The sequence below is a fragment of the Ceratotherium simum genome, chromosome 31, assembly GCF_057802395.1.
Source record: "Ceratotherium simum simum isolate JZ-2026a chromosome 31, ASM5780239v1, whole genome shotgun sequence".
NCBI classification, from domain to species: domain Eukaryota; kingdom Metazoa; phylum Chordata; class Mammalia; order Perissodactyla; family Rhinocerotidae; genus Ceratotherium; species Ceratotherium simum.
Genome location: NC_141930.1, coordinates 19,625,565 through 19,647,560, shown reverse-complemented (window position 1 = coordinate 19,647,560; position 21,996 = coordinate 19,625,565). Strand labels below are relative to the sequence as shown.

General features: G+C 39.5%; 1 protein-coding gene and 1 long non-coding RNA gene across 3 annotated transcripts in view; one reads left to right on the top strand and one right to left on the bottom strand.

Moving 5' to 3' along the window:
- The window catches only part of VCPIP1 (valosin containing protein interacting protein 1), a 28,209-nt gene extending 19,367 nt beyond the window's left edge, over nt 1–8,842 (bottom strand). The window contains exon 1 of the mRNA XM_004436250.3: nt 5,853–8,842. Within this exon, the coding sequence (XP_004436307.1) occupies nt 5,853–8,565 (2,713 nt within the window). The 5' untranslated portion in view covers nt 8,566–8,842. The remainder of the gene's footprint in view (nt 1–5,852) is intronic.
- A 364-nt stretch (nt 8,843–9,206) lies between these two features.
- Nucleotides 9,207–19,059, top strand: LOC147913035 (uncharacterized). 2 transcript variants are annotated; one of them, XR_015549244.1, is made up of 4 exons: nt 9,207–9,318; nt 10,966–11,127; nt 13,178–13,320; nt 18,416–19,059. It is a non-coding gene; the product is annotated as an uncharacterized LOC147913035 (long non-coding RNA). The 2 variants fall into 2 exon arrangements; XR_015549245.1 differs by lacking the exon at nt 10,966–11,127.
- The last annotated feature ends 2,937 nt before the right edge of the window (nt 19,060–21,996 follow it).

Here is a 21,996-nt window from a genome sequence, read left to right as displayed (position 1 = left end):
AGAAATAATTTTTAATTTTTAAAAAGTATGTTAAGGGGCCGGCCCGGTGGCGGCAGTTAAGTCTTGGCGCTCCGCTGCGGCGACCGGGTTCTGGTTCGGATCGAGCGCGCACCGATGCACTGCTTGGCAAGCCATGCTGTGGCGGCGTCCCATATAAAGTGGAGGAAGATGGGCACAGATGTTAGCCCAGGGCCGTCTTCCTCAGCAAAAAGAGGAGGATTGGCGGATGTTAACACAGGGCTGATCTCTCTCACAAAAAAAAAAAAAAAAAAAAAAAAAAAAAAAAAAAAAAGTATGTTAAAACGAAACATTTTTCAAAATATCATTAAATTTTTCTAACTTTTACTACTAATAATAAAATCATGGGGTCAAAAGTGAGTTCAAAAGATCATGATTCCAATTTTCTAACTTTAGATATTTAAAAAGGCAATTTCAAGTTTCTACTTTGCAATTTATGAAACAAGTGAGTAAATTTTAAAGTCTAAGATCTATAAGAAATATACTCTCAAAGACCCCTCAAAAAAAAATCTAAAATTAACTCTGAACTCAAGTATCTATGACCATAAAATAAGCTGACCAAAATGTAAATTTAAAGAGGAATATGGACTGTTTCTACTAGAAAGAAAACTAAAGGTATTCATTAGCTGAAAGAATTGTTGCCATCTCTCCACCCTTCCTGCAGATCCTCCCATCTAAAAATGTATCTACCTTATCAATAGTCAAAACTACTTCTAAGACAGGCATGCCTGTTTCTCTCCTTATAATCAGTCCTTTGAGTGTATCCAGCCCATACAGCTTTTAGTGTCATCAGCATTAAAAGATATATTTATCACACACGCACACAAACCTGTGTGTCAATGTGTACACACACACACACACACACACACACAGTCTGATTCTCTCTAGGGAGTGCAAATGCTAAAGAGAACTATCATATTTTACTATACACATACTCGAATTTGTTGAATTTTTAAAAATATTATCTTATAATTGAAAAAATGAGAAGGAAAATAAAAGGTACCAAAGTAGCTAAGCACAGAGAGGAAGAGAATCAATGTTTAACTTAATCTTCAAAGTATGATAGTATAAAATCACCATTTACAACATACACATTTATCTTAAGATATATCTATAGGTATTGTTTTTATTCAATTTTATGACTGCTCCCCCATTAGAAATATGCTGTATATACATCAATTAGAAGGGCTATCAGATGGCATTAAAGAGTAATAATATGCATTAAGAACTATCTATATTTGAAACTGTCCTTCATCCAACATTTGAAGAAAAACTCAAGAAGCAATAATGAGGGCTGGCCCAGCAGGATACTGGTAAAGTTCACGTGCTCTGCTTCAGTGGCCCGGGCTTCACAGGTTTGGATCCCACGCACGGACCTACACACCACACATCAAGCCACGCTGTGGCAGGCGTCCCACATGTAAAAAGCAGAGGAAGATGGGCACGGATGTTAGCCCAGGGCCAGTCTTCCTCAGCAAAAAGAGGAGGATTGGCAACAGATGTTAGCTCAGGGCTAATCTTCCTCACCAAAAAAAAAAGAAAGAAAGAAAGAAAGAAAAGAATAATGATATTCAGACCCAAAGTCATCTGAAAAGTAAGTATTTGAATCCTAAGTGTAATTCTGGAAAAACCTAAGGCAGTTACAGCATCAAGAGGTACTACAAAATTACAAATTATTGTGCACTTTAAAAATGTATATTAAAAACTCATACAGAGGCCGGCCCAGTGGTGCAGTGGTTAAGTGCGTGCACTCCGCTGTGGCGGCCTGGGGTTCACCGGTTCAGATCCCGGGCGCGCACCGATGCACCTCCTGCTAAGCCATGCTGTGGCGGCTTCCCATATAAAGTGGAGGAGGATGGGCACGGATGTTAGCCCAGGGCCAGTCTTCCTCAAGAAAAAAAGGGAGGATTGGCATGGATGTTAGCTCAAGGCTAGTCCTCCTCACCAAAAAATAAACAAATAAAATAAAATAAAATCACCTCTAAACAAACAAACAAAAATCATACAGTTCTTTCAGGAAGATAGAAAGCATATAAAAATAAAACAAGCTTCTCAACTCCTGAACAGTTGCTAACTTTTGTAGTGAAGTGGGGCAAATATCACAAGAAGCCTAATTCTATTACAGCAACTTTGAACTGTTAAATTTTGCTTTTCACAAATCTGTCTTTATTTCTTGAAAAAAAAATTAACTACAACTTAGTGGAATACAATACTAAGAAAAAAGAAATCAGCCTGGTATTTATGGTGGATATCTACCACAAAGAAAATCCACAAAAAACTGGTCTACAAGAAAATTTAATAACATATTTTGCAATGCTAGGGCTAGACTCACTCACATACTATACAAATGATGAAAATTACAGTCTGTGAAAATTTTTCAATAACCTCCAAGTGGTCTGGATAAAGCAGATTAAAATATATGAACTATTACAGGTAGAACATTGTCATTTCATTTTAAACTACCATCATAAGATTCAAAGTGACTAGTTCCATGAATGGTTCATAATTAGCAAGGACTGATGCACTTACTTATTGTCTTGTTGATATAAATTCTATTCAATAAATATTCTACTTAAAAACAAAAGAAAGGAAAAACATATGTCCCTGGCTGTCAAGCAGTCAGCCTATTTAATGAAAATATACAATTTCATATATATGGCTTTTATAATTTTTATGTATACAGAAAAGAAAGCTGGAGATCTGTTGATGAAAGTAGGGGATGTCCTCACTTGAAATCCTGCAGGTAAGTTTATGGAGGGCAAGGACTATGTCTCATTCATCTTTCTATCTCCAGCACAGTCTCTAACTCATAGCAGATATTTATTTTGCTGAAATAATCTGCATTCATTCATTCAACAAGCATTTACTTGGCACCTAATAAGTTTCAGGCCCTGTACTAGGTGATAGGGTATTCATGGGTGAATAAAACAGGCTACCATCTCAGCCTTTGTGGAGTCTATAATATAGTGGGGGAGGCAAACAAATAAGTGAACCAACAAATAAGATAACGAAAACTTGTAATACGTGCTACAAGGGAAATTAACAGGCTACAATGATAGAGGGGACCTACTTAGAACAGTTATCAAGTCTCTCAAACCCTTAGATAAGGTGATCAGGAGAGAGCTTCTCTAAGAAGGTGGTATTTAAGCCTAAACCTAAATGAGAAGGAGCCAGCTATTCGAACGGCATAAAGCGTAATGAGCTATTTTCTAAACAAACATATCAGCTGCTTAGCTCACATTTGGTAATTCACAAAGTAATTTCTGCACTTCGAAATTTGTAATTTTCTAAATAAGTCCTGTCATTTTTCATTTTCCAGCCCTCTCCAATCTAAATATCAATAGCTCTCCAGCATTCCTTACATAAGGTTGTGTGTATCTATCCCCAAATTGACATTTTTACAAACACATCACTTTTTATTAAGAATATCTTCTACATAATCCAAATACAGTTATAAGAGAAATAGAGATAGAAAACTAATATTTATAGAGGGACTAGTACCAGCCAAGCACTGTCTTAGTACTTTAAAACAGAAAGTCTCTCAAGGGCTACCACTATAAAATTAGCAAAACACTCTTTTTATGTTCAAATTTTGTGTCGGGAGAAGATTTAACGTGGGTTTGTACGGGCAGCAACATAAATGTTGGAGGTGAAGAGGGAAAGGATCATAAAAGGAAGACACTATCTTTGTTTGCAGTCACAGTCTAGTACTCAGATATTCAGGTCCAGAAACCTCAAACCAAACTCAAAAAGTGACTAATTATAAACCAGAATTATGCTTTACTAATTTTCATTATGAAATATACTATTATGCTGACCAGACTTTTAGACTACTGATCATAATCTCACCCACACCAATTTATTAATCTATAATGGAGAACACAGCCTTCCAGATGAACACAATCCTCACCTGCACTCTCACTTGTACACCAATACTTATGTCGAAAAGCTAAATGAGTGATCAGAATAGATACAGAATCAGTAAAGGGAAACAGATCTTTCAGCCAGGCCATGGCAAGGACTGATCAAATATTCCTGACCCTCAATAGAGATTACCTTTCTAGTTACCAGAATTTTCATGAACCCCAGATGATGTATCTTTTCCCTTTGTACAACAGTATATAAATAGTGCCAAATTCTGCTTTTCAACTCTTTTTCAATGTTCAATGCTGACCATCCATTCCACTTCTGCTGACACAGCCTTTCTTTAGATATATTAATGTCACCTATTTAATTCAATCAAAAACATTTCAAAGTGCCAATTACCTGCTGGGCACTACACTAGGTTAACCTAGGTATACCAAAGTTAAATAAGATACCAGCCACATCCTCAAGAGTTCATCTTCTATTGAAGACGACCTTCTCTTTCCTGTTTTTGACCTGGGAGACTGCTGGTTTCTTAAAGTGCCTCCTGCATATATCATTTTATCCATTCTGTGCCAATGCTATTTAATTTTCAGAGTTATATGAGTACTGTACTGTTGCCCTGTGTACCTACTACAAGGGGAATTTTGTATAGAGAAAGCAACTAAAGTACTGGGGAGTTAAGTAGCTTGCCTGAAATCACTAAGTTAATAAATAGTGGAGCCAAGATTCAAATTCTAAGTCTTTCTGATTCCAAAGATCACACAATCTTTCCTCTATTCCATGCAGTCTCTAAGAAACTAAAAACTCTAAGAGATAGAAATATGTAAAGTGCCTAGTATATTTCTTGATATATTCCCCAATTCAATGACTATGTCTGCCAAAATAAAATCAGCAATATCAAGTTGTAAATTTGTACAGGGCTTTTAGATTTCCTATTAACTACTAGGCCCCCAAACTTATCAAGCTAGGAATAAATAATCTTCATTTTGGTAGGTCAAGGCCCAATTCACTGATATTCAGTACTCTTAGAAAACAAAAAAAACCAGATCACTTTTCTAGTTGAAAGCTCTAAACTCAGCAAAAATAAGGCCCATCTAACATGTAATATATTTAAATTTTACTTATACTTTAAGCCTTAGTAAAGCATATTAACAGTGATTTAAAAACAAAGATTAAGCAAATAAAAATAATGTAACAAGTGCACCATTGAATCATATCCCAAATCATCCAAAGCTTTAAATTACATATTTCGTTGATAATATATTTTCCTTTAATTTATGCTGAATTATTAAAAAGAAATGCTTTTTTAAGCAATCCCATTAATATCTACCTCTGTTTCTTATATTTCTCATGAATTATAATAGTTCATTACATTTGATGGCAGAGTCACTGAGCAAGGAAATTACTTAAACACAAATTCTAATGTACAGATGAGAAAAATGTGATGAACTGGGAAAGGGAGAACAGGAAATGGAGGAGAGAGACTATTAGGTGGAAGTGCAGTGAGAATATAAGCACCAGAAACTGCAATTCATCAAACAGGAAGTCCTGAAATCACATGACATGCAGGAAGATAAAATTTAAAAATAAATGAAAAGGGGCAAGGTGGGCAGGCTCAGTAGAGCCAAGGGGAGGAAAAAAATAAAAAAGACTTTAAATGGATACATTACAAGTCTTTAAAAAAAAAAAACAATTATAAGTTATATTTAAATAATCTGGTGACAGTTAATGGACTACTTTCACTTTCTTGTTATGTTTTCCTAATATTTACTCTACAGAGAACTACACTAACATCTATCCATAACTGTCAAGAAACTAAAGAAAACAATTTTCTCCTAAAATATAAAATCAAATAGTTTTTACAATGACCACAGTTTGCTTTTCTTTTCACAAAGACAACAGAAAAACTCAGTATATTATATTCACAATTAAGTTAAGAAATACCATCTGAGTTAAAGTGATCTTACCCATTAATGTTGCTAAAAGACACAAGGAGTACATTTCTTTGTCAGCTTGATCCTGAAGTTCCTTAGAAGACAGTTTGCCAGGAACAGCAATCTCTTCTTGTTTTACAGTGTGGGCCGAGTGTGCTGCAGGAGACTGACCACCTTCTGCTTTACTTTTTAGAATCTCTATTGTAATTCTGTCACCATGCTGTAAAGGAACTGGCTCCTTTTCCATTCCTGCCTGGGGTGGCATTAACTCTTTGGGAGGAAAGCCATATCGAATACACTGTAAATATGGAGGAATGTTGAATTCTCTGGCTATGCTTTCCTGAAGTTCAAAAAACGTTGTTGAAGACTTAAGTGTAACCATGGACTGTCGTCCATCATTAGTTGTTATTCGGATCTTCTTCTCCTTAGAAGTTGTTGGTGAATAGGGAGACTTAGTAGGGGTAGCAGGTGCAGAGGACGGACCATCACGGACAGTACTGGGAGAAACAGTCCTGGGCTGTCCTTTTTGTTCTTGTTTTAACTTCTCTGTTTTCCGTTTCTGCATTACAGAAGCCTGTTCCATAATATTCTGTTGAATAGTTCTTTCAGTTTTACTCATGTTTAACTCCTCCTTGTGCAAAGTTTTTGTTTTCTGTCCAGTAAGAATAATTTTAGTTGGGAGCTGAGACTCTGACTCTTGTCCTTGTACATCTCCAACTCTTTGGGCATGAGCACCATCTATATTTACAGGAGTATAATCGTCAGGATTCTTTTTGGCAGTCTGATGCAATATAGTGTGGACAACTTTCTGAACCAGGATTTCACTCCCAAATTCACCTGGAAAGTGCTTGGTAACAAGTTTCATTGCAACATCATAAACATTACTATTCAAAGATGAATCACTTTCATACTGGAACCAATATACTGTTTCTCTAACCACTCTTCCACCCCATTCCAAAGTAATAGGAAAAGCTTCTGGTAGATTGTCATACTCTTTACCATCCCAAAAATGTTTGAATCCACAACCACATTTGCCACCAGTGGACCTAGAATTAGTTCTGTCGCCATCCAAATACACAATAGACCCATCTCCTCTGACCCTTCGCACAGATGTGCCATGGCACCAATTACAAGCTGTTAGGTTACTCAATCCGTAGTCTGGTACCAGAACGTCTTTCAGTGAATCATATGAGCAAACCAAATTGTTCAAGGGAAAGCTATAATTTTTGTCAGGCCTCAGCTGTCCATGAGTATTTTTTGCCAGGTTATACAGTTTCCCTCCTGGAGCCAACCACTCTGGAGGAACATGAAGTTCAGAAAGGGCACCACAAAGCAAACATTTGTGAAGACGATTATCCATTACTGCTTTTTTAGCAGCTGCTGTGACTTCTTCAGGCTGAACTCCTATCACCCCAGTCCTCCTGTAGAAATACTGATGGACATCAGCAACCAAACTAGGATGGATACCGTGTATGTCCATAAAGACTTCTTCCATAGCAGCAACAAGCCTAAGTAAGTATTTATCCTGCAAACTTCTATCTCCTCCAATAACACAACCACCGTCCTCCTCAAGTTTGATGTACTTTTTAATAAGGTCCTGAGGCACACCCCATGCTTTAGGAAGCAAATTCATAGGCAGTTTGGGCAAAGCAGCCCCTTTTATGCCTACCAAGGGGATATAATGGTTTCTACCAGAGCTACTCCATGCAATACAGATTGGTTTGTTCAAATGACCATCTCTCCCAGTGCACTTCTCTGCAGGAATGAGCCCAGGCAGAAAGGTGGCTGAATAATCACCAGAGCTTCTCATACCACTGAGAGAATCTAACAGAATAATAGGGCGATGTAACACATTGGCAAGGCCAAATATGTGGATGTTCCTCAAGCCCAAGGGAACACCCTCAGGTGGTATAAACAGAGGGTCGCACTCATTGATAATGTCCTCCCATTCAGCAGCATCAATGAAGTCATGGAACAGGGCTTGATATCGGGCCAGGTGCTGCTGAAAGTGCTGTTTAAGATTCTCTCTCAAGGCATGCCAGAAGAGCTCCCGGCCCACTAGAGCCCGGGACACGGCATGCACTAGGCAATGTCCATCCCCGTCGACATGCACTGGAATGAGGCATTCCTGACTTTTATTTGCCCGCTTGATGTCCTCAAGAGTGTCATGCAAATATAAGAGGCTGCCGGAGCGGTCCTTGCCATAGCCCACTGTGTTAACATGTTCTGGTTCGATGAGGAAGGCACGGTCACCCAGCAAAGCGCAATCGAACAGTTCGCCCTGGTTCATGTCCCGGAGAAGCTTAGCCCGGCCTGTCTGTTTGTCCATTCCATAGCGAGCTAAAATGGGCGACAACAATTTGCAGTGGTAGTTGGAAAGGCCCATCACCTTTACCAGTTCCGTGTTCTTCTTGGGTGCCCCTGTCACCCCGAGCAGCGCGTTCCGCAGCAGGTTGTGCAGCACTACGTCCGGGTCGGTCACCTCCTCCACCCCCAGCAGCTGTTGCTGCTCGTGCCGCTGTCCGCACTCGGTACACTCGATGCTGACAGAACCGGAGGCCGGGAAGAACAGACGCGCCTGGCACTTCGGATCTGGGCAGCTCCCAGAGAGGATCCGCCGGTCTCTCCGCTTCGAGAGGCCCCCCGGAGCAGCCGCCGCCGCCGCTGCCAGGGACGGCGGAGTCTGCGGAGCCTCAGGGGGAGGAGGCGGCGGTGGCAGCGGAGGCGGCGGCGGCGGCTGAGACATAGCTCTCGGCTCTCGTGTCTCGCTCCGCGTCACAAGCGACCCTCAAAGGCTCATAGCCCAGATCCCCACCGGCCCGACTCGGTCTAGTCCAGGCCCAGGGCGAATCACTTTCCTTTCCCTACCAGCTCCTCCTCCTCCTAAGCGAAGGCGGAAGCGCCGGACGTTGTTTCTCTTCTTACTTCTCCACTGCCGTAGCCGTTGCCCCGAACGTAACGGCCACCACCCTACCCCGCACTCACACTCACTCACCGTCGCTCGCTCTCTCTCTCTCAGACACACAGACATACACGCCCTCACTGACAGTGCGCAGGCGCAGCTTCCGCTCTGCCCTCTGGGAATTAGAGTCTTCCAGCCTCTCTCCTAGCCATAGAGTGCTAAGAGCTTGGGTTCATAAAGAACTACAAATATCGTGAGGCCAAGCGGTTCAGCGTCCGCGGAGAGGAGGAAGAGGAAGGCAATGGGCGGGGAAGCAGAAAGGAAGCTAGTTTCTCACGTTGCCTGCCGGGAGTTGTAGTTTTAACTGGATCTCCTCTGTCGTCTTCCCCACTCTGGGGCCCAAGCGAAAGAGTATGAGAGACCACATTTCCTAGGATGCCTTGCGGCGCGTTCAGTCTCACGTCCCCCTTAGGCGGAGGGAAGGATACAGAGAAGCTTGGTAAAAACAGAGTTAAAGGAGATGGGTGTTGGAACCAGGGGGTTTGAAGTTCACGACTCCTAGACGGGGAGGTGAATGAAAGGCTCTCAGTGAAGAAGGTACAGTAAATAAATGTCCAGCGATATGACGGGCTGGGAAGTTGAATGAAATGGTCTATAGTCTAGGCTGGAGGTCATAAGAGAAAAGGGATAAAATAATGAGTTGATTCTCGGAGTGTTTCTTTTAGGTCTTTTTTCTGCCACACTTCTCTATTCTCATTCTTACTGCTATTCCAAGCCAGTGAGGCGCCAGAGCCCCCTTTTCTGCCTTTTTTCCCTGTCTGCTGGGGGTCGCTGAGGCGCCGTTTGTTTCCTCGTTCCCTGTACGTCTTTGCAGTTTACAGACCAAACAATACCTTGGATGTGTATGGAGTTTTATATACATAAACAAAGCCTTTTTACTAGCTATAATATTGTTTGTTCCTTACAGTTCTCCCCTCAGACAGTAATAACAGCTATCATTTACTAAGTTGTTTGTATATGTCTGTGACAGCATTTACGTATACGATAGCATTTGATCTTCATAATAGCCTTGTTAGGAAATATGTCCAGCGAGGAAATGACTTGCTCAAATTCACGCAGCCAGTAAGTGACTGGATAGGCATTCTAGATTTGTGCCCATTTTACAGTCAGGGATATAGACAGGAAAGGTTAGGCCAGTATTACATAAAATAGTAACTAACTACTGGTTGCTATTGCTTTATAGTTTAGATAATATGTTCACATATATCATCTCTTCCTCACACCAGTCCTGTAGTATCTTTCCCAGGTATTGTTGACTCCATTTACAGTTATGGAAACAGACTAGAAGGAATTAAGTGACTTGTCCAAGGTCAAATCACCAGTGTATCCCAGACCCGAAGAGTGCTTTTTACACTACTTCCTACAAAAGAAAAAAAGAACTGTTAAGCTCAGACCTTTTGTTAGGCCTCAGAGTCTTAGTGACTCAAGAGGTTGTAAGGATGTTTACCCTTACGGAGACAACAGCTTTATTACTTGCATGTTAGGAAACTGTCTCTTCATGCAAAATACATTCCTATGTTAGTTGAAAGCTAGTATTATTTTAATTGTTATTGTACAGTCAGCCCCTTTCACTTATTCTGGAAGTTCTTGCTTTCTGAAATCTTGGATAAGTGAACTACCTCAAATTTTCTGAAACATTTGGCACAAAATAGATACATCACTGCAGTCCCTGAGGTCGTTTGAATCTTCTGTAGTTGCCAAGGGAACCGTTTAGCTGCTCAGGTTTTTTGAGTAAATAGAATTTGATGCTTTGAAATGAACCATCTGTAAGATAAACACTCTTAATGTGTATTAGTACTGACTTTCATCTAATTGCTGTCCACTGTTTTCTTCAAAAGAAATGATATATTTTAAAGAGAAATCCTTCAAATGTTAATTATTTTCTTGCCCAATTCTACCTGGCCTATGCAAAAATAATGTTACCTTCATACAAGATAGGTAATGTAACTTATCTTGAAGGGGATAATTTTCAATAAAGTTTTTCTTAAAGAATTAATTCTTGCAGGAAAAGTTGTTTACTTCTATTCTGACAATAGTTTGGTGGTAACTACATAAATGGTCTTGGAACTGATTTTTAATTGAGTGTTTATAAGTTGAGAAATTGGATATACCCTTTAAGTGGAAATTATTTTCTACTGTGACTGAGAAGTTACACCTGCAGTGAATTTTATTTTTCTCATATAGAATCCAAAGAATTGAATTATGAAAGCCTCCAAGCATGTGAAAGATGACAGCAGTGTGCCATTCTAACACTGTCATTCACTTTTTGTTTTTGTGAGGAAGATCAGCCCTGAGCTAACATTGGTGCTAATCCTCCTCTTTTTGCTGAGGAAGACCAGCTCTGAGGTAACATCTATTGCCAATCCTCCTCCTTTTTTTCCCCCAAAGCCCCAGTAGATAGTTGTACATCATAGTTGCACATCCTTCTAGTTGCTGTATGTGGGACGCCGCCTCAGCATTGCCGGACAAGTAGTGCATCGGTGCGCCCCAGGATCCGAACCCCGGGCCGCGAGTAGCAGAGCGCGCGCACTTAACCGCTAAGCCACGGGGCCGGCCCCTGTCATTCACTTTTATGTCTTAGCATCACCAAGCCAAATTTTCCTTGTTGATGATACATATGAACAGTGAAATAGATTTTTGAAATTGACTGAATATATGATTCTGCCTCGTACTTTGGCAAAATAACCACTTCCCACCCTACTGAAGAAATGGGCAGCCTTTCTCTGGCTTGTCAAGCACAATCCACTTGATTGATCCAGTGTTTGTTTCCTTGTATGGAACCTTGATTAGTTAGAAACATTCTTCCCAAACTAAATTTGATATTTAAACCCACTTGTTAGTATGGTTCTCCTAGTTTTAAGGATTATACTTTTGAGGGAAAAAATAGAAATGCCCTGGTATGAAGCATAGTTAATTGGGGAAGGGAGAGGAGATAAGTTTTCAAGCAATTCTAGAATTAAATTAGATCATTTAACCTGAAAGTCACTTATTTAATAAGTCTGTAGATGCAGTCAAAGTTCAGAAAGTAAGAAAGCTAACATAAATAAAGGGGCAATGATATTAACCACACTAAGTTCACTATGTAAATTAATTCTTTACAGGCACTTAGAAGGCATGGGTACCTATAAAGTAAGAAAAACAAAATTTTGTTAGGACAAAATATGACATACTGTTTCTCAGAAGGCCATAGGAGTGCAGAAAGCTTTTAACCTGCTTATGTGAGATACACATGCTTCCTTCTCTTCCCCCCAAGTTCCGTGATCTTAATTGCCTAATAACTTTCACAAGATCTTTGTATGATACATAATAGTTCTTATTCTTGTTTCAGTATTCTAGATGGGAAAAAAGAGCTGGGCAGCTAATGTTAGCTGCTCTGATACATACCTCTCCTACTACCATCACCCCAGCAAATCACTTGTATCTGAATTGTCAAAATTCAGTTAAAACTGAAACCCATTTTTTTCACAATTTCTAGTATGGCACGTCTAAATTTTCTTTATTGCTTTTGACAAATCTGGTAAATGTAAAAGCAAGAGGCATCCGCTTAACAGTAGAACAGCCATCATTGTTTTTTCTCTTTCACATTGGAAAAGGAAGAGAATCATAACTTTGGAAATTGTTGTAAGTCAGGTACATACTTTCTCATATGAAGTGCACATCTGTACTAAGAGTTGACTATGTTACTCCAGATCCCTACCCAGACAGTCAGACTTCAAGTAACAGCTTTTGTTGAAGCTCAGGGTGGACATGGGAGGGACTTAATTACTGAAGTAGGTATTGTAGAAACTTGAAGGGATGCAGAACACCATCCCTGCCCTAAAGGAGCGTAGAGTCTAATAGAAGTAATAGGATAAACTAAACTGTTCATAAATACAAGTAGAATAAAGCACATAACCAAACAGTACAGGAAAATAAAGATCACAAATGCTATGAAAAATTTATTGAGGGCTTATTATAGGGCAGGTGTTTTTAAGTGTATTACCTTAATCTTTAAAACCGTCCTGTGAGATAGGTAGTATTGTCCTTATTATACAGATAAAAAGGTTTAACTCTGAAAGGTTAACGTTATCATCATCATTATTACCACCCAGCTAGCAAGTAGCGGAGCTGGGCTTCAAATCAAGGTTGTCTTCCATGTTCAGCACTCATTCATTCCACTGCATCACAACTGCTCAGTGATTTGAGAGAGAATTAGCCAAGGAGTGAGTGCAAACTAGTGGCCAGTGGCCAAACTTGGCTTAGGTATGTTTTGTTTGGCCAGCAACAGTTTAACTTTTTTTTTAATGTGAACATCTTTGGGCATGGCCAGCACTTCACTCTTTAAGGTCATACACTAGACCCCCTTGAGACAAATTATCTGCCTGGCTCCAGAAAGCATTTGTGTTTTCTATATCAGACAGTAACTGGGGACAGAGAAGAGCTATTCTCAAAAGGCTCACAGAGAAGGCACGTCCAAGGGTGGAAGGAGGACTTCGTGAACAAGAGTTGCAGAGAGTATTTGAGGAAGGACGATTGGCAGTTTTTTATTATCATATAAAGGTAAGAGAGGTCATTATATAAACATATTGTGTTATATACACATTATATAAGGTACAGAGCTACAAGATATGCCTTAGCACAGTAGTTCTCAAACTTTAGTGAGCAGCGAAATTAAATGTAAGGCTAAAACACAGATTGCTGGGCTCCACCCCAGAATGAATACGTCTGGGGTGGAGCCTGAGAATTTGCATTTCTAGCAAGTTCTCTGCTACTGCTGATGCTGCTGGCCCAAAGATCACACTTTGAAAATCACTGCTTACCAGACTGTAGGGCACTTTTGGAGAAGGGCTTCAAGCCAAGATTTTGTTTCTGTGTTCCTGTTGTTTTAAGTACAAAAGGAATTGTTTGACATAGGATATTTAGAAAATAAGTAAAAAAGGAGAAAATTAAAATTAGTCTGTTATCAATTAGAGGTTACAATTGTTAACATTTTTAATGGACTGTTCAAGTTCTTTTTTTCTTAAAAAAAAAAAAACGTGTATAGTTTTTTCAGAAACCAAAATTGTATCAGCATCAGCATCTACTGTGCACTAGGGCCTTTATATATATTACCTAGTCCTTATAATAGCCTTATGAGCCAGGTACTATTATTATCATTCTTATTTTACAGATGAGGAAACTAAGGCACAGGGAGGTTAAGTAATTTGATTTCCTCAGTGTCTCATTACTAGTAAGTGGCATAATTAGGATTAAAACCCAAGCAATCTGGCTGCAGAGCCTGTACACTTAACAATTACCCTGTGCTGACTCTTATGCTGTACTGACCGTTATGCTGTACTACTATGCATGCTATTTTTAACCTGTTATTTAATCATGTAATGAACAATCTTGATAACATTAAATTAAATAACGTTAAATAACCTGTATTGTTTAATCACATCATGAACAATCTTACTAACATTAAATAAGCATTTAAAATGAAAGCCTAGGGGCTGGCCCCGTGGCTGAGTGGTTAAGTGCGCCCGCTCCGCTGCTGGCGGCCCGGGTTCAGATCCCGGGCGCGCACCAACGCACCGCTTCTCCAGCCATGCTGAGGCCACGTCCCACATACAGCAACTAGAAGGATGTGCAACTATGACATACAACTGTCTACTGGGGGCTTTGGGGAAGGAAAAAAAAAAGGAGGAGGATGGGCAATAGATGTTAGCTCCGGGGTGGTCTTCCTCAGCAAAAAGAGGAGCATTGGCATGGATGTTAGCTCAGGGCTGATCTTCCTCACAAAAAAAAATTAATTAATTTAAAAAATAAAATAAAATGAAAGCCTACTTTTTTCTTTTAAAATATTTCGAACATTCAGAAGTATACAGAAAAATAATATTAAAAAATGCTCACGTACCCACTCCTAGCTTTAACAAATGTCGTTATTTCAGCATATTTGCTTCAGAATCCCCCTTCCAAAGAGAAGAAACAAACACATTATAGATTTAGTAAGACTATGATTTTGAGGTTTAATTTTGCTTAACACAAAATTGTGCCTTATGACTTAAAAGGGAAATCACCATTTCCCTTAATAAAAATAGGATATCCTCTAAACTTAGCCATGGAAGAAGAATTTCTATGTGATGAACGACTCCATAATTACTGTTGCCATTATCATTCCGTCCCAGGGAATACTCCTCCCCCTTCACGCTGGCCCAAGCATGGCCTTTATTAATCACTTGGTGATAAAGGTAGTGAACACAGATAGTAACATAAAGCTAGGTAACGTAACTTGTATGGCTTACTCAGTTTTCAGGCTACTTGGCCTACCTCAATGTGGTGAAGGTCAAATTCCAACAGGGGAACATCTCAGCATTGCCCATTAGAACTGTCTGCAGTGATGGAAAAGTCCTATGCTTGTCCTGTCCAATATGGTAGTCACTAGCCACCTGTAACTATTAGGTATTTGAAATGTGGCTAGTGCAACTGAGGAACTGAATTGTTAATTTTATTTAATTTTAATTAAATTTAAGTAGCCACATGTGGCTAGTGGCTACTGTATTGGACAGCAGAAATCTAGGTCCTCAAAGTCCACTTTAAAAGGAATGAGTCCCCATATGCCAGTGAGTCCCTGGCTCTGGTGGGGTCAGGGGATGAGGACTGACTGCAAAAAGGAACAAGGGAACTTTTTGTGATGATAGAAATATTCTTTATCTTGGTTATGGTTATGGTGATGTTGACATGGATATATACATTAGCCAAAACTCATCCAACTGTACTCTTAAAATGAGTGTGTTTGTTGTATGTAAATTATACCTTAATAACCTTGATTTTAAAAAGTAAAAGAAAAAAAAAAGAGTTGAGTTCCAGAGACAGGAGTTCCACCTGTAGTCTATCTAAAGCATGGCTTCTGCAATCCCATTTTTTTCCTGAGAACCACCAAAGTCATTACTACAGCGTTACAGGACCCTTTGTGATCTGGCCTCTGGCTACTTTAACATTATTTCCCTGGTTATGCTTCAGCCACGCTCGCCTCCTTGTTGGTCCTCAAACACTCCAAGTACATTCCTGTCTCAAACCCTTTGCACTTGCTGTTCTTCTGCCTGGAAAACTCTTTTCCCAGGTAATATTCATTTAGGTGTCTGCTCAAATGTCAGCTCCAACATGATGCCATTCCTGCCAACCTCTCTAAAACAGCACCTCTGTCCTAATCACTGTCCATCCCCTTACCCCGCTCACTTTCTTTACAGCACTAATCACTATCTGAAATTATATAATTACTTGTCTATTGTCCTCCTTCCCCGCTAGACTGTAAGGCTGTTCATAAGGGCAGGCGGTTTGTTGATTGTTGGATTCCCTGTGCCAGGCACACAGTAGCCTCAATAAATATTGTTGAATGAATGAATGGCTATCATCCATGGCAGTTGCTCAGCCTGAGATCCAAGCATATGTTCACAGAAAATCCACAAATTCTTTACAAGATTTAAAAAATTTTCTGTGTGGTCGTTTTGATACTAATCTAAAACAAAGTAATATTATTTATGATTTCCCAGATGAGCACCTTAAAACATGAAGGTTTGAGTACCTGAGTTCACATCGAGTTTAGGATTTTGTTTGTATCAGATGAAAGCCAAAGGACATCATGACAAAATGTATGAGTAAAGATTTCACAATAATTTTGATAGAGAATTGTCATCACATGTCACACAGTAGCCTAGACCTGCCAGACTCAAAGAAACAGCACTTTAACTGTCAGTGCCATACTCCGGTTAGAAACAGAAATTGTACAACACACACACACACACACACACACACATGTACTTATATTCACAACAACTTAGTGGCTATAAGTGAACTAGTAAATACAAGTGAGGAATTGGTTTTTGGTTCCCAGCAGTAATTAGATTAGATACTGTTTAATTCAGATTTCAAATACTCAAAAATACTAATCCTATCTTATAGTGAATAAAACTGCTTTACAGAGTTATCAAGTGATACTCAATTATAATTGGCATTCCAAGATTTTGTAGCACCAACATTTTTATTGAAATATGAGGTCTGATTATCTCAAACTAGCAGCAAAATACCTGGAATTTATTAATACAATGTATTTGTGCAAAGAGATATCATTTGCATTGATATTATTAAGGTAAACATACAGAGACACATTTAATATAGATCAGAATTTGAGTCTCAATGCTCATAAACCTAACATTTTACAATTCAAATTAACATTAATTTTAAATGGCTGGACCAAATAATCACTGTCCTTGGAAGAGGAGAATGCATATCACTGCGGTTGTATTACCTTTGCCTCTTCTTTCTTTTTCTTTCTTTCTTTTTCTTTCCGTTTATTTAGAACCTGGAGACCACTTTGGGGGTAAAAGAAAATAAAGTTTGTTTACTAAAAGAAACACTTGTTGTATCTTCATTCCAGTACCAATCTTGAGTTTTTGTAGAATGGCCTGACCCCTCTCTCTGAACCTTCTAGCTCTGTCCCCTAAACACAGTGTAATTCAGTTCCTTTCATGAGTATGACATCATAAGTCAGAACAAATAGTACTTGACACATTTTTTCAAACGTATAGATTCATAAGACATATTTTAATAGGTGAGAAAGGAACAAAAGTACAAGCCAGCATACTTTTTTTAGCCCTGTGGATTATTTACATAAATCCTTTCATAGTATTCCGAGATATAAGTGCATCGTAATGATGATGTACAAGAATTTAAATCCAAGGCAGTCTGCAAGCAGGGGTTTCTATTTAGGTGGGCAGCAATATATTGTAGGAAATGATGTGTGTACTAAATTAAAGCATCAGCACTAGGTGTCAGCAGATCACAACACTGGAGAGTGCCTCAAGTTGAGCATTGGCAAAATAGCGATAAATGGACAGTGCATCTTTCACAAAGACACCTCTCACCCAGCATTTTCCCATTCAAATACTAATTTTCATATAGCCTGGCATTCGCTAAGATGTGCTCCAGGAATTCTATGGATATCAATAAGTATCATGTTGAGAGACGGGTCCTATAGTCAAATACATTTAGGAAATGATGAGTAAACTAAGTTTTCTTTTTTTGCTTAAGGACTTCTCAGAGCCTTTCTGTGCTGATGACATTGTGACTCTTTCCAGAGAGCAGCAGCGATGGCTCCAGACTGTCTAGGGAGAGGAGGGCTTCGTGTTGAGAGTCTGCCTACAGCACAAGATACTAGGATATGTCCTTCAGTTATATTTGTTTGTTTTGCACGTTATTTTATTGAGTGTATATTTTGGGGTGATCTGGGGATGCTGATAGGGATAATGGGGGTGTTAGTGCCCTAAGCTGCTCCTTGGCCATATTATCGATATGTAGCATTTCCACACTCCTTTGGCTACAAAACATTTTGAATCTGTGTTAGAGGCACACATTCTAGGAAAAACCAATGCAGACAAATTGTGCCTCTCCTTATGGTCTCCACTTTTATCAGTGTGCTTGAAAAGGAGTTCATGCTTGCCAGTAATTTCTGGTAGTTCAGGGAGGTTTTTTTCCATTTAATGTTTTAATCCAGCTGATAACTATTTTTGTATATGATGTGAGAAGGAGAGTCAACTTATTTTATTTATCTATTTTATTGCAAAATACCAGTTGTCTCAAAACCTTGCATTAAATGTGTTTTTGGTTTTGTTTTCAGGTCCAGAACCCTTCAGATCAACTTACCAATAAGTTCAGTATGTAAAACAGATAAATGTGGTTGAAATGGGGAAGGATGAGAGTTATTCCAATCTGTCAGCTCCCCCTACCCCCATTCCCACCCTCCCCACAGGGGAGGCTCCAGGGAGTACTTTGAAAACCATTGGAAAAATTCATCCCCTCTTAAATGACTTGAAATGCCACGTGTGTAATATGCTACATTAAAATTTTTACCTATTCCAATTATTTTTCTGCCAATCTCATACGTGAATAAATTTATGGAGCCTAAGAGCTTTATAATATAACAAAAGAAGAAATTGAAGTATCAAATAAATAAGTAAAATAACATGGGGTTTTGGGGGGGCCTGTAAAATTAGTATATTTCTTTAATATAGTGTCTATTGGCAAGAGTTGACTAAATACCTTCAATATAAAGAGGATTAACTTGGTGAAACAATATATTGGTCAATAATTTGATAACGTGTGTCACAAGTTTACAATGTTGATATTCTTTGATCCACCAAATCACTTATAGGATTTGACCCTAAAGAAATAACTGGAAATGTATGGAAAATTCTTGCTGTTGTTTATATTATTGATAGTATTGAAAATGATCCAGGCCGGCCCGTGGCTTAGCGGTTAAGTGCGCGTGCTCAGCTACTGGCGGCCCAAGTTCGGATCCTGGGCACGCGCCGACGCACTGCTTCTCCGGCCATGCTGAGGCCGCGTCCCACATACAGCGGCTGGAAGGATGTGCAACTATGACATACAGCTGTCTACTGGGGCTTTGGGGAAGAAAAAAAGGAGGATTGGCAATAGATGTTAGCTCAGAGCCGGTCTTCCTCAGCAAAAAGAGGATTAGCATGGATGTTAGCTCAGAGCTGATCTTCCTCACAAAAAAAAAAAAAAAAGAAAGAAAATGATCCAAATGTTTAGCAGTATGGGACTAGTTAAATGAAGCATGGCACAACTGTGAGATGGGATGCTCTTCAGCCATTACAGTGATGTTGTAAAAAGAAAAATATCATATTGAGCACTTGTGATGAATCTGGCACTATACCAAGCACCTTAATTATATTGTTTTACTTAAGCCTAACAATATCCCTAGATGATAGGGATCATTATTCCTGTTTATAGATGAGAATACACAGAAGTTAAGTAAAGTTCAAACAGCTCGTAAAGTAGTGTTGCTGGAATTCAACTCATGTCTGCTCTTAACCCATGTTCTTAATCACTGTTCTAATGATAGGGGAAAATATTCACTATTTACTGTAAGTTATTGTTTTAATGCAGTTTAACTGACATTAAAATCAACAACAAACGAAAAAACTCCCTCCTATAGGCAATCCCTTCTTCCTTTCCAAAGTTACTTGTGCTTGGTAATTTTTTCCTCAAAATGAGTCTACCTTTACACGTGTTTTTTATTGATTTTGGAAGTACTAATGCCTGCCGTATGAATTCAGACAATACTGAATGTTACAAAGTAGCTTCACCTTTAATCATAAATTATGTCTCTTTATATGATTGATACACCTGTAGGCTCTGTTTTGTGTTCCCTCAATTCTATCTTTTCTTGATGTAGTGTCAACTTATAGGCCCTGGATGGGGATGGAGATGGACCAGAAAGGCAAATGGAGTGGAGGGATCCTTGTAGGTCTGAATGGCTGACTTGCAACAGAGTGGTCTGTTTTGTATGTGGTGTAGCACGGTGGTTAGAAGTGCTGGTTCTGGAGTTCAACTGGCTAGACTGAGTCCCAGCTTTTGAACTTGGGCAACTTGTTCATCCTCTTGTTGCCTCATTGTCTTTGTAAAATGAAGGTGGTCATTGTATCAACCTCATGAGATTGTGGTGAAGGCTAAATTAATGTGTGTAAAGTGCTTAGAACAGTGCCAGGGACATAGTAAGTGCTCCACCATTTGGTATAATTATTGTCATTATTATTATTATGCACATGTGCAGAGATGGGAGAAGAGAAGAAAAATAACTTGTGAGTGCTTATTATGTGCCATATACCTACATTATCTCTCCACTTGATCTCTACGAGTTAGATATTTTTATTATTCCCTTTTTATATAGATAAGGAAACTAAAGTTCAGGGAAGTTATATATGAAAGGAGTAGAACGAATCATTAGACCCATTTCTAGGACTAAAGACAAGACAAATACTGAAAGCCAGCAGATAAGAAAATGCTGAGGAATGAGATGGGAAACAGGCCTGCAGAGTCCCTTTAGGATGAAGCGCAGTGTTCTAAGATTCAGGACTGGGTGGGTGTCCTATCTCGTATCAGAAAACTGTACTTTGGAAATCCAACTGTTTTTTTGCTGGCTATATTTTCTGTAAATATTTCCTGTTTTGTACTCCCTTAGTATGTACTAAAATTATTTCTGAGTTATCAGTCTATCTCATTTGTGCTCTTTGGCCATCTGCTGCTGGAGCTTTCAGGGAGAACATGTCAGTTACACACAGGTGTGCTGGGCTTCAGATGCCAGAAGCCCAGAGGGAGAAGAAGTGCAGGGAGGAAAAGCCTCTTCCCCAGAGGCTTCTGGAGTCTTCTCTGCTCTGACCTTGGAAGGTTTTGAACAATGTTATCTAGAGAATGGTCTTTCACTTACTCATCTTTCCAGCATGACTCATCCCCAAGAGTGTTGAGTAAGTGAAATTTTACAGTATTTATGTTTTTGTGACTTTAATAAACATGGTGATGTGGAAAGAACATGGACTTTGGAGTCACAGAAACCTGAGGTAAACTCCTGGCTTTGTCACTTAATAGTTGTGTAATTTGGGGCTAGTTAATAATATCTCTGGGCTTCCTCATCTATACAATAGGAACAGAAATCTTTTTTTTTTTTCCCCCCCCCAAAGCCCCAGTAGATAGTTGTATGTCATAGCTGCACATCCTTCTAGTTGCTGTATGTGGGACACGGCCTCAGCATGGCTGGAGAAGCGGTGCGTCGGTGCACGCCCAGGATCCGAACCCGGGCCACCAGCAGCAGAGCGCTCGCACTTAACCGCTAAGCCACGGGGCCAGCCCAGGAATAGAAATCTACTTCACAGAATTGGCGTGAAAATGAAATGAGGCAGCAAAACTGAAAGTGGACGGTATAACCTCCAGCACACATAGGCACTCGTGCCTTTCGTTTCTCTGTCAGATTATGGGTTTGGGGCGAACATTTGGCCATGTCTTGTATTTGTGTTTATACTTTTCTACAGTATCCAGTGCAGTGCTTTGTTTACAGTGAGCATCCTATAAATGCCAACTGAACGACATTGGCATACATACACAGAGACTGAAAAATGAGTAAACAAATTTTAGATGTGTTTTAATGTTTATTAATCTATTTATCCTGTCATAGAGAAAAACTGCCAAATGTAGATAAATGAGATGCAAAGTCAGAACTGAAGAGTTGGGCAGGGCCTGACTGCCCAACAGGGCTGCCAGCTCCAGGAGAGTAGGCACTCAGCTCTCAGCCCCCTCTGCTTGCAAAGCCCCTTGGGGGCACCTTATTTCAGTTTACTCACAGGCAGCCTTCTGTGGGGTGAACCACAATCTCATCTCTTCTGACACGAGGAGTTCCTCTTA